The 18,169-nt window shown below is 35.6% G+C and overlaps 1 protein-coding gene across 2 annotated transcripts in view; it reads right to left on the reverse strand.

Annotated features, from left to right (window-relative positions):
- Positions 1-16,284, reverse strand: part of LOC136828349 (copine-8-like) — a 39,328-nt gene extending 23,044 nt beyond the window's left edge. Inside the window, exons 1-4 of one of the 2 annotated variants that reach the window (XM_067086262.1) lie at positions 16,056-16,215; positions 12,007-12,174; positions 6,071-6,788; positions 1,605-1,649 (exon numbers count right to left, since the gene is read on the reverse strand). In XM_067086262.1, coding sequence (XP_066942363.1) covers positions 1,605-1,649; positions 6,071-6,788; positions 12,007-12,062 — 819 coding nt within the window. In that variant the 5' untranslated portion in view covers positions 12,063-12,174; positions 16,056-16,215. Of the gene's footprint in view, positions 1-1,604; positions 1,650-6,070; positions 6,789-12,006; positions 12,175-16,055 lie in introns of both variants that reach the window. The other variant, XM_067086263.1, reaches the window with a different exon arrangement.
- Between the last annotated feature and the right edge of the window lie 1,885 nt (positions 16,285-18,169).

The raw sequence follows: 18,169 nt of genomic DNA on the forward strand, positions 1-18,169 counted from the left end.
GGTACCTTTCAAAATTCAATGACATACACCTACAGTGGTCCACAAAGGGCAGTACCTCTAAAGTAAGTATAGCTTAGTTTTACCAGACCACTGAGCTGATTAACAGCTCTCCTAGGGCTGGCCCGAAGGATTACACTTATTTTACGTGGCTAAGAACCAATTGGTTACTTAGCAACAAACCTAGATTGTGGAATCCGAACCACAATAGCGAAAATGAATTTCTATCACAAAATAAATTCCTCTAATGAAGTAAAATACAAATAGAGTATACAAAATAAAAATAAGGTATAGGTAATTTAAATCTGATACTTCCTAGTAACTGCAGTCATCCAGTGTAGCCAAAACATATAAATACTGTTCCAATCTGTTTCATCCGCAAAATTACTGGTAAAGTGAAATCTATCATAATATTCTTTAAAAAGACAAAACCTACCAGCTACAGAACTGAACGAAGAATAAAGAAAGGTGTTAGTCAAAACTTTCTCTAAACTAATTTGGTAAAAACTCTCTAAACTACTTTAATAAAGATATGCAAAGGGAAACATTTACAGCTGAAACTGCTGCAGCAATAATGAAAAAACCTAAATTCATAATACAAATATATAAAACATACAGAAGGAAAACTAGTCAGCAGTTAATTAGCACTCGAGTAGCTAGCTCTTTAACACCATGGTAAAAAGTGTGCAAAATTAATTTATAAACAAGCTAACTTGCCTACCGGTATCTAGCAATGCCTGTTGCTCATAAATCATTATCATTTACTGCCATCAAGAAAGTAATGAAAACCCTGAAGTGTAGAAAAATATAATGATAAGTGGAAAACTTGCAGTACTGTACTACAGTGAATGCCCCCCCCCTCAATAACACAGAAAAGCTCTACATGGGATGTCATCAAAATTATTCTTATACCAAAAAAAAGAGAGTCACATTCTAATGAATAAAAACCAGCATGATTAAAGAATAGAATTAAATTATCAATCATGGATAAAAATCATCCAAAAGTCTAGAAAATGGAAAACCTTGATATCAATAGGCCACATAACTGAATAGGAAGCTTTCTGCACTCTGGAATACTGTACTAAGATCCATAAAAAGCATGCACTGTCAAGCAGTCATGTTCTTTTGGATATGGAATAGAATGTCTTAGATTTGGAAAGACCACAAATTTTGGATCCTTACAAATAATGAGTTTGTTGTGAACAAATTTATCTTTGCAGCTTGATCTACATACGGTATAAAAGCATCATCATGTCAAGAAAGGCTACAAGGTAAAATTAGTCTAGCAATGGTGGTGGTGGATTAAAGAAAGAGTTGTGATGATACGAAATTACTAAACTGCATGACCAACATTCTGCATATTAGTTAAAATCTCAACGTTTAAATCCAACAGATATCTATGTTAGTGCAGAAATGGATCTATGAGCACTATCAATTGCAATATAAACTCTTCTTGATACAGAGACTAAAAAGAAATACATAAAAAATCTACAAAACTCAAACAAATTTGCTATTTCTAACATTAACAAAATATCTATTCTAACTATGTCTTAACAGTTGTCCCACTGTATTCAATATAACTAATGCTTTATCCTAAAATACAGTACCTGGCCAGTTTGTGGACAGCAACAAGAAAGAAGTGACTCTGAACCCTGGTAAAAGACAATTTACTAGTAATTCTTATAGAATACAAGAGACTCAAGTTCTTATTCAAGTAGACTCAAAAGCAAATTTGATAAGCATGGAAAAGTAAATTTTTAATCCTGAAGTAATTTCAATGCTTCATAATATACAAACTGTGGGGTTGTGTAGCTGTTTCCAGAGAGTAACCCTGTTTAGTAAATTTGTGAAGGCACTATACATAAAAAAATTGACTTGATCCAGTAGCAAAACATAATCAAGCCAACCTGTTAGGAGCCAAGTTTGTATACAGCACTGCACTCTCAGATTTTGCGTAATTTAAAAATTTCATGCAGTGAAGTAATTTAATCCGACCACTAGGTCAGAGTTCATAGATATGGCTTAAAAGATTCACCTTAAAGAACAGGTAAAAACTAAAATAAGATAAAGCTGAAAATCTATCCAAACAATGCACAGAAGACAGGAGGGGGATCAAACCTAAAAGGCTTCTGGTTGAAGTATAATGAATGATAAATGACAAGAATGTAAGTGCACCTGAAACACCAAATATAGATGTCTTGAAAAGCTCCTTGCCATACCTGTATTACGAAGTACAGTCCCCAGAGAAACTGTGGAAGACATTACACTCCATAAGCTCTTGAGTCCTCAATGTGACTCAATGCCCCTTGCACCAAACTCCTCAGGTGTACAGCAAGTTTCAGTTAGGATGCTGGGGTGACCCCTTTATGATAAAACCTATACTGTACCATAATGGGTTTATGATTGATATAAAAATTTTTGCCTATTTAATGTTCACTGTGTACAACTAGCAGAAAAATATCAACTGTCTGATATTCACTATAATTTCGAGCAACAACAACCATAATCAGTACTATCCAAACAATTCTAGATGAATGACTAGCACCAGACTTGAGGCTTCTAGCCATGGAATGTCATTACAATCATCATCGTAAACATTTTAATTTCAGCTTTTCACGGAGATTTTGAAAAGGTGTGACTAAAGAAAGTTAAGATTGATGGCCAGATTGTGGTGGGAAGATCACACAGCATTGTGAATAAGGTAGTGGTTTAGAGATGAAGTATCTAGCAGCTGGAAAATACGCTGAGATCTCAAAGATTGAGGTAGTCTGGACATGTGATAAGCACAGATTAGGAACTGTTAATAAGTAGCAATCAATATGGAACTAGCAGGATAAAGACTTGTAGGGAGACCCACCATGGAAATAGGGGAAAGGATAAAGACCTAGATCTGACATGAGTTCAGCAGACCAGAGAGATCACCGGACAGAGAAGATTGGAAGGAGCTGCTTTTCTGAACAAATGGTCCTCATTCTTTCATCAAAAGTACAAACCATCTGTCTTTGTTTTTTAGCCTCTTGATGCCAAATCTCTCCAGTAATTCTCCATTCAAAATACAATCTCTCCATCAAAATCCGGCCATGAATCTTACAATTCTGTGGTCACACCTTTTCACATCAAACGCCATTTTCCCTGTCCATGGCCATCAAAAGTATTAGTTCTCTCTACTAGTGGGGCATTTTTATCTACCTGTAATCTAAGTATCTCTCTTCATTCATTCATGCTGCAGCAATTCTTTTTCTTACTGCTCTCTCAGCCCCTCCTTCAGAGGTCACTGAGTCCACCTGTCACTACAGGGTTCTTCCCTCTTCCCCATCTGCTCACATAATGCATTTCAGGCAAATGATTTCTTCTTTCCTCCATCAAGAGACAATTTTTCAACAGGAAAACTACATCTACAGATTTGCAAACATAGTCTGTCCTTTTACTAAGTGATACTAAGAAATTCAAACAACTGGCACTACTTTAAAGCATATGCTCATACATTTTCTTCCTTAACTTTCAATGAGAAATCCTGGCGCCTTGTATTTGGACTGCCACCCATTGGTGTCAGTTCTCATGACCTCAAGGGTAGACAGACTGTCCAGGGATGATGGCATACTCTTTCCAGGCTGTGCCTATTGGACCCTTCTAGTAAGCAGTTATTACTCCCTTACGTCACAATCTTTATTTTATCCTTGCCATCCTGCAAATTAGGAGACAGCAAAAATTTGCAACTCCTGTTTGCTGGGTACACCCTAATCTACATCTGTGTTACTATATTCCCATTTCCAACATTCTTTTCATCTGCATGCACAGGGTTTTGTATCTACAGATATGACTCCTTGTCCCACTGGGCATTGGGTTTCTTTGCTAATCTCAAGCCCCATGGGCTCCTCCATTCAAGTCTGCTAATTTGAGGTTTCTTCAGCAGCTAGATATGCCCTCATAAAACTGGAATTTGTGCTAAAGTAAATTATTACTTTACAAGTCTTACAAACTGACATTTTTTTAATGGAAACTTATTTCTTGGACAAAAAGCTATCTATAACATTTCTGGTCCTCCCCAGCTATACTTTCTTCTTGCAACCATAAGCTCGACTCCATGAGAAATGTGAAGATCACAGAGAAGCAAGGAGCATGCACAGCATGGGCAACCAGCAGATGGACTTTTTCTTCGGGAATGTCCTGTCTAAGACTTGTGAAGTCCGTGAATATGGATTACTGTCACTGATGGGTTTGCACTGAATGAATCAATTTTGACTTTGTACAGGAAGTATTTTTCTGTACACAAGAAAAAGTATGTTCTGGTTGGACAGCGGGACTGCACAAACGGCCTCGTAGATCCTCTGTTCCTGGCAAATAAGAACCTCATTTTTCATGTAGTCTAAGATACAGCTAAGGGCAATCAGTAGGGTTGGGAAGACAAAATTCTGTGAAAGATTTTCATCATGAAACTGACAGGATTACAATAATGAAACTCCAGGTGTCAGAGTACACAGAAATCTCTAAAATGTTGACACAGATTTAGCACAGCTCCTGTTGCTAGTGCAATTTCCTTTATAGAAAGTTCTCCCAAAGGCAGGAAACCAGCTCCCATGGCTACCAGTTACTCTGTGGCATAGAATATAATACCATACATCTCCAAGTTCATAGAAGGCATAATTGGAGCAAGGAAACAGTAATTTTCCTTCTCTACAACTGCACATCAAAATATCAAATATTGATAAAAATCAATAGTATCAGACAAAACCGACATCCCGCTACCAATAACCAGCCTACTCCTTGTTAATTAGTAATAACGATGTCAACCAAGCAAAAAATAAGATGGGAGTAACAGCAGAAACAGAATACGTACTCCTAGAAACACTGAATCCAAAATAAATGTTGTAAATATTCATGAGCAACTTTTTTTTAATCTGAAAATGAAAAGATGCAACTCCTAAACACGTATAATAAGTCCAAGACAACATAATCATAAACTCACCAAAATCCAGATTTAATAAAAAAAAAATCAACGGAGAACTGGAAAAACATAACGCTGACTAACTTAGGCTAGTATTTTTTTATACAATCAATAACAAACTGTATTTTCAATACTTTTCCTTGATGCAATAGTTTCTAATATGGCAGATTGAAGTTGCAAAAATCAGAACACCCCACAAGAAAAACAGAGCTACAGTAAAATGGGAGTAACTGTTAGTGTGCATAAAGGGAAATAAAATAAAATAAAATATAGAAAAAGGGAAAAATACGAATGTTTACTTGAATGAAAAGAGAGTACGTCAGAATAACAAAGAAATAATGAAAAGCATATATATAAAGCTCATTCAGTCAACATGCAAATTCCAGCTGTCCAGACAGCAGAAGATTTATTTAATTGGAAGTGGTGTCAAGGATTTGTGAAGACAATGAACATGGTCTAATTTAAATAATGGATTTGTTGTGAAGCAACTGGAACTGCAATAGTACAAGTATAGTAAAATAAAGTGATAATTTATTAAAAAATTAAATTAGGTATTCACAATTACATCAAATGTATACACAAAATATCAACTAGCTATCAGTCAATGGCAGAATACAAGAGTGCTCAGGCTATATTTTTGATAAGCTTAGATAATGAAATCATCTTTGCTACTTGAGAAAGCAATAAATGATGATATGTAAGACTATCTAGAATTAAACATGCAGAGATTAACAGAAATATGAACAGCTTCAATCAGATAACCTGCCCTGAAATGATATAAGCAGAATAATGAGATGATGTAGTGAATGAAGAAGTAACCATCACTGCCCTGAAATGATATAAGCAGAATAATGAGGAGATATAGTGAATGAAGAAGCAACCATCCCATCTGAAAAAAAGGTAACTCATCCAACTGATTTCATCAATTTGGAACTGTCTGCTTTCGCCACCTGAGACAGATTATGTATAAATAAAATGTGTTATGAGACAGATTATGTATAAATTAGATGTGCTATATTTATAGGAGCATATAATCAACAATTAACTGAAATTTAAAATGACACCATTCAGAAATGAGATACTGAAGAGTTTTACAGTCTGGACAAAGAACAAAAGAGTGTTACATACCTGTTTCTCCTCATTTATAACCCAATAGTTATTAGTAGCACCAGGACCTTCCATCAGCTTACTCACTGTTGTGTGGAAAACACCAATAAGCTTATGATTCCCGCTTGACTTAAAATCCCTGCAGTTCACTTTAATGTTTCTTTCATAGTCACCACTGCAAAACGTGCGAAGCTGAACAGAAAACTCTTTCCAAACTGGTGCCTCAGTGCTCCGTGCAGTCTCGGTACGGTGGACGAGAGTGAAAGTTCCATCTTCATTTGCTTTATAGAATTCCAGAAATGGGTTAAGTGAGCTAAACCAACTGCGATTTTCAAGTTTCTTACCCACAAACTGTACCACTAGCTCTTCCTTGCATGAGCTGAGTTCTTCTGTGACAAGGAGGATTGAGCCATTGTCGCCACTGTATTCCTTATTGACTAAAGGTTTATGTACTGTGCGAGCACTTACTAACTGAGCTAAAGTACATTCATACTCCCCAATGAAATCATGATGAGCTAAATTTGGACTGTCAGAATCAATATCATATATTAGGAACTTTAAATGCTGCTGTTCTTCGAAGTGATAAGTAACCGGGATTTTAGTTGCAAAGTCTGGGTTCAATGTATTATCAATGCATTCGGTGCGCTTCAGTTCTGTCCACTGTGCAGATCCAAATGGCTGATACAGGAGAACACATATGGGGTCACTCTTTGAGAATACATCAGTATCTCTAAGATTCCTGAAAAATAAACATACTTTTTACAATTCCAGTTTCATTAAATGGTACAGTATTCAAACACGTTGGGGATTTTACCAAAGACAATTCTTGTAATATAAATATTCCAATCATGAGCACCCCAAATCCTATAAAAACAATTCAAGGAATGCTAAGTAAAATTTCTAAAAAATAAAACTCTTTTTTATTAATTTCCTAAGCATAAAACAAACATTTACATGTTATTTCCTTTATTGGCCTCTGCAGTTAAAAAATATCTAATTTCAAATAAACGCTGACTGAAAGAGACAAATGGTTCATGGTTAGGTCTTCACCTAGGTGATATCACATTTTTGTTTTATCCACTGATTAACCCTCTAACGCCGAGCCTCTATTTACAAAAACGTCTCCCGTATGCTGGCGGCATTCGGGAGTTAGCACTAAGCGGAAAAAGGTTTTTTCAAAAATCACAGCACGCTAGTTTTTAAGATTAAGAGTTCATTTTGGCTCCTTTTTGTCATTGCCTGAAGTTTAGTATGCAACCATTAGAAATGAAAAAAAAATATCATTATCAAATATAAATATTGAAATATGACAGCGCAAAAAAAAATTTTCATATATAATTTTATACAAATCGCGTTGTGAGCAAAACGGTTAAAGCTAACGGGTTATTTTTTTTTCTTTCTATTGTACACTAAATTGCGATGATTTTGGTATATAGCAAATTGTAAAATGACCAAAGCAACACAGAGAAAATATTATCACAAAATGATGCATGAATTCATAACGCGCGGACGTAAAAAATGTTTTTTCAAAAATTCACCATAAATCGAAATATTGTGCTAGAGACTTCCGTATGTTGAAAAATGAAGGTAATTGATTGAATATTACTAGACTGTAAGTGTTTTAGCTACAATTGCAGTTTTCGACCATTTCGGTTGAGTTAAAGTTGACAGAAAGTCAAATTTTTCTATTTATCGATTTATATGAAAATATTTCAAAACTGATAAAAGCTACAACCATGAGTTATTTTCTGTTGTATTCTAAAATGAAATTGCGCACATTTTCATATATAAAAGTTTATGTAACGACTAATATAAAACGGTGCAAACATTACGACAACGTGACAAAAGAATTTCTGAGATGTTAAAGAGTTACCATGCGGACATAAGGAAAATGTTTTTTCAAAATTCACCATAAATCGAAATATTGTGCTAGAGACTTCCAAGTTTATTGAAAAATGAAGGTAAATGATTGAATATTACTAGAATGTAAGAGTTTTAGCTACAATTGCGTTTTTCAACCATTTTGGTCAAGTTAAAGTTGACCGGTTGAAATTTTGGCAGTTATCATGATTTATGTGAAAATATTTCAAAACTGATAAAAGCTACAACCAGGAGTTATTTTCTGTTGTATTCTACATGAAATTGCACACATTTTCATATATAAAAGTTTATGTAATGACTAATGTAAACGATGCAAACATTATGACAACGTGACGAAAGAATTTCTGAGATGTTCGCCGAATTACTCACGCGCAGACGTGAAGGAAAAAGTTTTTTTTTTTTCAGAAATTCACCATAAATCGAAATATTGTGCTAGAGACTTCCAGTTTGTTGCAAAATGAAGGTACATAATTGAATATTACTAGAATGTAAGAGTTTTAGCTTATAATTGCGTTTTTTTACCATTTCCGATTGAGTTAAAGTTGACCGAGGTTGAAATTTTGGGTTATCGTGATTTATATGAAAATATTTCAAAACTGATAAAAGCTACAACCATGAGTTATTTTCTGTTGTATTCTACATGAAATTGCACATTTTTCCATATATAAAACTTTATGTAACGACTAATATAAATGGTGCAAACATTACGACAACGTGGATGAAAGAATTTCTGGCGCGGACGTAAGGAAAAAGTTTTTTTTAAAAATTCACCATAAATCGAAATATTGTGCTAGAGACTTCCAATTTGTTGCAAAATGAAGGTAAATGATTGAATATTACTAGAATGTAAGATTTTTAGCTACAATTGCATTTTTACCATTTCGGTCGAGTCAAAGTTGACCGAAGGTTGAAATTTTGGCAGTTATCATGATTTATATGAAAATATTTCAAACTGGTAAAAGCTACAACCATGGTTGTATTTTGTTGTATTTTACATGAAATTGCACACATTTTCATATATAAAACTTTATGTAACGGCTAATATAAAACAGTGCAAAATTACGACAAAATGATGAAAGAATTTCTGAAATTTTCAGCAGAGTTACTGCAACAGATGTAAGGAAAAAAGTTTTTTTTCAAAAATTCACCATAAATCGAAATATTGTGCTAGAGACCTTCAATTTGTTGCAAAATGAAGGTAAATGATGGAATATTACTAGAATGTAAGAGTTTTAGCTTACAATTGTGTTTTCGACCATTTCGGTCGAGTCAAAGTTGACCAAAGGTTGAAATTTTTGTAATCGCATTACGACGGGTACATCCACGGCACCCAACAGATAATTTTAGTCGACGTATGATACATCCAGTCGGCGTTTAAGGGTTAATCTGAGTGGAGGGTGTAAGGAAACTATACTTTTAATGAACTTGTTAGCGTTTCAGTGAACGAAAGTTTTACGTTCTTTATATGATGCAAGACTTAACAAGTTTGTTTCTACACCTCTGATGACTGAATCAGTGCCAAGAGACAACAGATATTATTTCATCCACTCCTTTATGGTGACATACAGGGTGAAGACTTTCCAGGTTATTTACAATTTCTTACAAGTTGGGAGAGTACTATCAAACATTCCCCATGGTACTGGACGCAGCAGTTAGAGTTAACATTCGAAGTATAGAGGTACAACCTTATAAAAAATGAAAGACCTATTCTTGTCACACAAAGGGGAAGGCTACTGTAAGACAGTGTGGCGATGGATGTCCCCTGTGAGGCCTTTGAGCTGCTGCCTCACTAAACTCCACAGAATCTGCCAACTAACTAATAACGGACAACAGAAGGAGAAAGAACAAGTGGAAATTGAGGGATGCTATACAGTGTAAGGATCAGGGATTTCCTTTGACTTGGCTTATGAAAAAAAAAGTGGGGGGAATATGCGGGCAAGGGGGACTCAGATGACTGTGAAGCCTCGTGGAACTGTTTTGCACGGGGGTGCAAATGTGCCAGTGGATGTGTGCCTCAGGGAACAGACTCACCCCAAGTTTGTGACTGATAGTTTGCGCTGTTATCCTTAGAAATAATTCAGCTTTTTATTTTTTCCAATCCCAGATAAGAAGGGTCCAACTGAAAAGGGCATGCCAAACCAATTTATAAAATGAACCTTTAATGAGTGCTGGAAGGAACACCTGAAAAAGGCTCATCATAAACAGCTACCCTGACTGGGGATTAAGCTGGGAAAAAGTTTCTACAAACCTCTTATTGCTACTTAAAATGTCATGGTTTCAGTTATTTCCACCATGCACTCTCAAAGAGCCATTAATTGTATATCTCATCCCAAGAGTTCTTCCATGGATCCCGCAATGCTCAACAAACCAATCTTGGGGTATTAAACAGCTCAATCTTTCCCACTTAAATTTAAATTTTGGTAACTCATATATACCTGGTTTATGGTGAAACAAATTATTTTTTTAAAAAATACAGCTACTGTATTTTCTAAATAAAATTAATTTTTTTTTTCATACGTGCACTCTTTATTTCATCACAGCCTAATTTTGTGGAGGTGCAATCTCTGGACTTGTCCCCAAAGGAGAACAGTCTTGTAAGAGTAATGGACTTTTCCAGTCCCCAAAGCAGAACAGTCTCGTAAGAGTAATGGACTTTTCCAGTCAAACTGAACTTTTCATTCAAACTGGATACAGTGCAATATTTTGGTCTACTAATTACAGATGGGAAAAGAAACATGTCAAAATGATGTTGTCCTATAAGAAGAAAAATAACTTAAAAGAAGAATTCTCTAAATGTAAGGGTAACACGAAGGGAACATAGAATGTCATCAAGAAAATAATACCTACAAACAAAAAATCTCATGGATCACTCGAGAATATAGACACTGATGCTTAGAGGAGAACAGATGATTTTAATCAGTATTTTGCAAACATTGGAAAGAATGCATTCAACAGATCATAGTAAAATTTTGTAAACACATTGATACTGAGAACAATCAGATAAAAAAATCAGTTCCCTAGTTCCTGATATAATATCAAGACACAATGATATATAAAAAAGATCTAAAAACTCACAAATAAAAGGCAGTACTTGACTTATACAGCCTGGTAACACTACCTGACTGAACTGGGTAAAGCAAACCTAAACCAGCTAGCTAAGGTAAGTCATGAATCTGGTCAGTTCAAATGATCAGCTACAGTTACAATAGTTGTCACATCAACAATTATAAATTCCATGGAAAATAAACACAATCCATCATTAATCTTCTGCTAGGACAAAAGCCCTAGAAAGCAGAGGAAAAACTATCCAAAATAAAAATTAGCAGTGACACTTGTTCTAGGCTGAAGGCACACAAGAATGACTGGCAATTGTTTGTAGTGGTGGGGTTCCTGGATGTGTGGCCAAAAGGGGGAGTGTTCTTTTTCAGTATAAGGTGTGTCTCTTGGAGTACTGACCACAGAGATAGGCCCATGTAAACTAACGGCATTTGCATAAAACAGTATTTTATGAAAGCCAGTTTCTTTGGTTCATGCTTTTCAACATGAAGACCAAATTTATTGATGAATATTGCAAATTTTTCAAATAAAAGAAACTTGCAAAGAAGTCAGTTTCTTTATGAAAATCTTACAGATGGGTGGTGGGTCTACAAGTTAGGTAAATAAGTATAAACGGAGTCTTGAAATTTTCATCATTTTTGCTTATACAGTTAATGAACAGTACCATGTAAAGTTTCTTATACATAATGATTTATTAAAAACCTACTAAAGCAATGAAGAAAGAATCTTTTTGTTTTCACTGTAAAAGACTTTCTGATGTACTACTGCAACTACAAAAGAAAATTACTGTACTGCACAACAAATAGGCAAGAAACAAAGCAAACTAAAGAATAACTTAGAACTGTAAAAGGCAATATAGTTCCAAATTAACATATATTTTGTCACTAAGAAAATCCACCTTAATTTTAAGAAACATTGGCAGACTTGTTATTTCTATCCTTAAAATTCTTACTACTACTGAAATACTGTATTAGACAATGAAATCTCCTGACCAAGATGCACAAAAAATTCATGCTTACCTGCACGATACAGTTATCTCAACTAGGGATGTTGGGGATACAGCAGATCCAGCCATACCTAAAAGCAAGTCTGTATTTCTCTAGGCTATGCTACTCTACTTTCCTTCTTCTCTACTCCTGACCAAAAATGTAGTCGTCCAAGTTATGAGTATAAAAGTAGTAAAAGATCTGTAAAAAAAAAAAAATAATATTCAGCACTTTATATAATCAATGATAGGGAATAATACAACAAATGAATAAACATTGATCTCCACAATTTCAAATTTACTGCTATACCAATTAATTTGGTTCTTTAAAATTGTTTTTGTGCTACATTTTCCATTAAACTGGAGAAAGGTTGCTTCTATGACTTTCATTGCTATATAATAGGAAGGATAACTATCTGCTTCAACAGTTTCTTTATTCCTATTGAAAGAGGGACAAAGCACCATTCAGTATTGGGAAAGGCTGCTCTGTCCTGAAATTCTACAAGCTCAACCTCAATATTAATTTTCCTTTCATTAATCAGGTATTTTCCACCTGCTGAAAGAATGTACACCGAGTCGTCTTCCCAAGGGTTATCAGCATCATTCTTAGGGGTGGATATTGTTGCCTGTACTAAATTCTGATTTGAGGTTTTATAGTCTGACATGGTCATATCAGTTACCAGTCAGAGCTCTGGAAGTTAGTAGGCTGTCTCTTATTATGCAATCTGATTTCAACGGGGATCTAGACAATTGATTCAACTTTGTTTTTGGGCTTGTGTTTTTTATTACCCTGTTCCCATGACCTAAGTTTTTTGGTGGGAAAACCAATCTCTGCTTGGGGCAGACTGTGCAACCTCTCTATCCTCTAGTTTAAAGGATAAGAAAGTTTTACACATCACACTCAATTCCATACCCAGGGCAGATCTAAATTCCTCTTGGGAACCATGGATAGCATCTCTGACATGTTGACACTCAGCAGCAAAGTCATCATTGATACTCTCCATGATTTCCTCCCTGAATTCTGAAAGAACAGCAAGTGGAATTTCCCTATCAAGAAGGAAGCTTGCATGAACTGACTGGGCCAAGACAGTCACATCACCACTTCCAACAGGACAGAAGTCCCAGATAAATCAATACAGTATATCGGTACCTGCTAAACGGGGTGTTGGGTGGACACTATCAAGGTCCCCTTCAATGTCTGATTGCTGCATGGGAGAAGCAAGGTTCTCATCTGAGGTATCTCTCACATGTAAAGCAGAAGACTGTTCCCTACTTCTTTCAGATTCAGAAGGGAAATTTCAGTGGATATATTCACTGCATGTCACTCTTCGTCTCCACTGAATGAGCTGAAGTGCATGTTCCTGGAATTCACTACTTCTGGAGTATTGGCCAAAAAACATGGATTCTGCTCAGAGAGGGATGGAAACACACCCTGCTAGTTATGCCAGAATGATGTAATCTCCTCCTTCCCTACTCCTACTGAAACCTATACAGGCAGTCCCCTGTTAATGGCAGGGTTTCCATTCCTGGCCGAGTGACGCTAACTGAAAATCGCCAATAAGCAAAAATTGCCGATAAACTGCTTAACGGCACTATTAACCAGTTAACGGCACTGATAAACCACTTACCGACGCTGATAAACCACTTACCGATGCTGATAAACCACTTACCAGCGCCAAAAATCATTTACTGGCACCAAAAATCTAGTTAATGATATCACTAACCAAGCTGTAACACTGAAATACTGTTAACCAATGCCACTAGTAGCCAGGGACTGCCTGTAACTCATAAAGCCAGCTTGAAATGAGCTCTTTCATCATTTAAACTTGCTGCCAGGAGCATGTTGCACATTTTACATGCCAGGCAACCAACCAAATTCTCCTTTATTCATTCAGGGGCTGGCTCACAGCAGGTAATGATGAGCCATTTTCACAGGCAAAATGCAGATTAAGCAATTTGCTGCTATGCATGGTACTCTGTGGGTCCTTTGTAGTAGCAGTCCAGTAGCAATAAAAGGAACAAGTGTTTATTAAAAACTGCCTAGTGTTAGCTACCTATATCACTGTACAGTATAGGCAACAAACACTTCAGATTAAAAATGGCTGACGTGGCCACAAGTATGTCTCCATAGTATGATGTAAAGTAACAAGATCAATGGGTCATATCCATAAAATAGTAGTATTGTAGAGTAATATATTAAAAGTGTTAATTCAAAACTACTACAATAACATTGCCATAAAGGATTTGCTCACAAATGCTTCTAAACTTAAGACAAAACTAAATGGATACCCATACAATTTATTTCTAAACATTTCAAAACTTTTGATTACCCAGTCTATTCCCAAGCACCATGTAAAGGTTATAGGCTACATTAGTTGGTACACAATTAAAATAATTATTGGAATTATCATACCAAATTTATATAAAAGTAGAGTCTGAAAGATTTTAATTTGTTTGACAATGATCACCATGACAAAAAAGTAATTTGCATATTCCTGTTGGATATGGGTGAGCATCGCAACAATCTTTGAAACATCTGTGATGTCACTACCAGCGGAGGAATACCCGTTAGAAATAGATCCACATTTCCTTTAACACTTGAAAAGACCCCCAACATTAAGGATAACTGGGGAACTTTCTATATCACAAAAACCATTTAGTTTGATTATAAAATACTACAAAGGAAATACTGGCCTTTAGTAAACACCCAGGCTCGTAAGTCAAGCCCTATTTGGAACTGCTATCAAGGCTATGCTTCGTAAACATGAAGTTAGGTAATCTGATTTACCCTCTTGGTAACCTTAAATTATACATCAATGTTAGTAAGAAGAACCTAACAGAAAGCTAAATTTCAATATGAACCTACATCATTTGAACTTTTACCTTCTAACCTATACTAGGCCATGAGGTTACAAAAATTTTATTTTCAACCATTATTGCATTTTGAAAATGAAAATATTATTTTCACAAATTCTTTATGAGCTTTGAACACTTCTGACATTTACTTTGTCAGCAAATGACCTAACCTAACCTAGGGGGTATTATTTTATAAGTTGCCAATACATGATATGAAACTGTAATGTGCATTTTTGAAAACAGCTCCTCATTCTCATTATTTTGAACCCCATAAACACTATGCATGGATGATAAATAAAAAAATGAATAAAATTACGACTTACAAGGTAAGACAATACCACCCCCATTCCATAGCTAATACAGGAAAACTGTAACCCCCAAACACCCTTCCATACAGGTTGGAATTTTTAGGTTCTTTTCTAAAATTTTTTCCTATCATTTCCTACCCACTTTTGCATGGAAAACCCAAAATGGTTTTTCATGCAAAAATGAATGACTGGAGTCTTATTGGAAACATAAAATTTTACCACCTTGGGTACCAGGTCCTTACCCTAGGGCATGATATTAGTTTGAAAACATTTGACAATCTTACCTTAATCTGAATGACAAATCTCAATGGGATTAAGATCCTTAGATTTTACTAGTTTGTATTTTTCTCCCACCAAAAAAACCCAACTTTCTCACTGCAGTCCCCCAAATAGTAGGAAATAAGGGTGGGGTTTCCCATCTCTGAAAGTACTCATTTTCCTGCAAACGAATGTCTGAAACTTTCAAGGCAAATATAAAAATAAACGAAAATACTGTTCTTAAGTCCAAAATGCAATACAGTACTGTAATGGTTCAAAGTAAAATACCAAATAAAAAAAATGGTCATGTGATGTTTACCTCACATTAGCTACTAACTTATCAACTAAAATCAGACATAGTCGGGCGTAGTTTTAGCCTACTGAGGTATACGGTATGCACTAACCCAACTTAGGGTAGTTAGTAGTGCCACAGGGCATGGCTAGACTTTTGGGTATGGCGTGCAAAACGCTGAACATTTGCAAACACAAAGAGCAAACCAACCAACATACGGTATGATTTTTGTTTAGGAAAAGCCTGTGTGGGCTATGTTTAGCCCAGTGGGCGTGTGCAACAGGTCCTTCTTGAGGGCAAGTTGCAGGTTTCTAGGTTATCTTATCGCTCGGTTTCATATCTCGCGTAAAAGAACTAACATTAAATTACCTCTCTCTGAAGCTGCTACGTCTAACTTGCGGTAAATTTGTCTTCTCGACTCGATGACGTCTGTGCTACTGCGGGCAACCGCTGTTGTTCTGCAGTACCGAGAACTAATGTTGATTATATAAAACTTGCACTGGGTGGTGCAAGAACTTCAATAATAAAACAGATGTCTTCGGTTTGCTCTAAACGTAAACGCGTTTCAACCTTGGTGTATAAAATTCAATGATACAACAGCTGTCTTCGGTTTGCTCTAAACGTAAACGTGTTTTAACCATGATGTGTCAAATAAACACAACTGTCAGTGGAGAGCTCCGGTCTTCGCGACACAAACTTTTATTGTTTTTTTATTTGCATTTATTTCATAACCTTAGGATATTTTTATATCTAAGTATTCATAACTATTTCATAAAATGCTCAACAGAATAGACATCACGTTTATTTTTTACATTTAACAAAAAATCAGTGCAAGGGCTCTTCAAGAATGACGTTGATTGAACATGCCCTTTTCCAAGAATAACATTGGTTCACATGTTTTCCGTTTTCTTTAAACATCACTCACAAAAATGCAAAGTCGAATCAATTTAAAAACAGGTTTTTACCTTTCTTTTGTTTTCTAGAGAAGATTATATAGTATATTTAAGTGATGTACCTGAAGCTGCATTCACTTCTTGCAACCATCATACAAACTTTGCCATTTTCTTGGAAATATAAGTCGTTGCGTATAAGAGAACCTTGACAATTGATATAAATCCAGATTAATTTTGTCTTTAACTCTTATGCAAATTAAAGTTCGTAATTCACGTGGTGAAGGTTACGTAAGCCTTACCAAGTTCTAAAATCTTCTACGCCTCCGAATTCACGTGAAGGTTACGTAAGCCTTACCAAGTTCTTAAATCCTCTACGCCTCCGAGTCTACGTCTCTCACGTGATTGACAAACATCTCGAACACTTTAGTTCGATCCATTTTGGTGGTCCACGGAATAATATACAAGGACCTTTTTTGCTTTAGTGACTACAAAATCCTTCCATTTTATGACTCACTGTCTGTTACTTTCAATGTGGCCTTACTGGTTCTGAATATCTGAATGCACATTGTGCAACCTTCGGCCACGCATTACTTTCATTCATAGTCTTTCATTTGGATCTGAGGCTTTGTAGCGACAAATTATCCAGAACGCGAGACGAATTTGAGAGAGAGATCGACTTTGTAGTCATTACAGTTACATACGTATCTGATAAAGTAGTATATATATATATATATATATATATATATATATATATATATATATATATATATATATATATATATATATATACTAGTTTCTTTATCAGGTAAATATATATAGGCCTATACAAAACTGAATAAATAAATACATGAAAAGCAAGTGCCAGTGAAATGCACCGACTTTATAATTGAATGAGACATTTTTGTCCGGTCACCTATGTAATTTTTAACCTTGGTGGAAAAGAAATCCGAAGTATCAAGAAAAATTTCTCTGGAATTCAAAGTCTCAAGTTGCCGCTACCGAAAATATAGAGCAATCGCGTCAACAATGGTGAAATTGAAGATATGATTAAGTTTGTGTCTATGCAATCAATGTAATCGATAGAGACAAACTTCATACCTTCAATTTCACCACTGCGGTACCGTTTACTCTATATTTTCGGTAGCAGCAACTCGAGACTGAATTTCAGAGAAATTTTGCTTGTTAATTTGGATTTCTTCTCCACCAAGGTTAAAAATTACTTAGGCGACCGGACAAAAAAAAAAAAAAAATCTTCCTGACCATCTCCCATAGTCTCTTATTTAATTATAAATTTGGCACTTTTCACCAGCACTTGCTGTTCATATTCAGTTTTAATATTTATTTATTGTTGGATGGAATCTAGAATTTTGGCCAAAGGCCAAGTGCTGGGACTATGAGGCCATTCGGCAATGAAAGGAAAATTGAGAGGAGAAAGATTTGAAAGGTGTAACAGGAGGAAAACCTCGCTGTTGCATCATGAATCAATTGTTAAGACAGGGTGGAAAGTAAGACGGAAGAAAGTAAATATGAACGGAGGTACAGTAAAAGGAATGGAAGGGGTTGCAGCTAGGGGCTGAAGGGACGCTGCAC

This window comes from Macrobrachium rosenbergii, chromosome 42 (genome assembly GCF_040412425.1).
Source record: "Macrobrachium rosenbergii isolate ZJJX-2024 chromosome 42, ASM4041242v1, whole genome shotgun sequence".
Taxonomy (NCBI): domain Eukaryota; kingdom Metazoa; phylum Arthropoda; class Malacostraca; order Decapoda; family Palaemonidae; genus Macrobrachium; species Macrobrachium rosenbergii.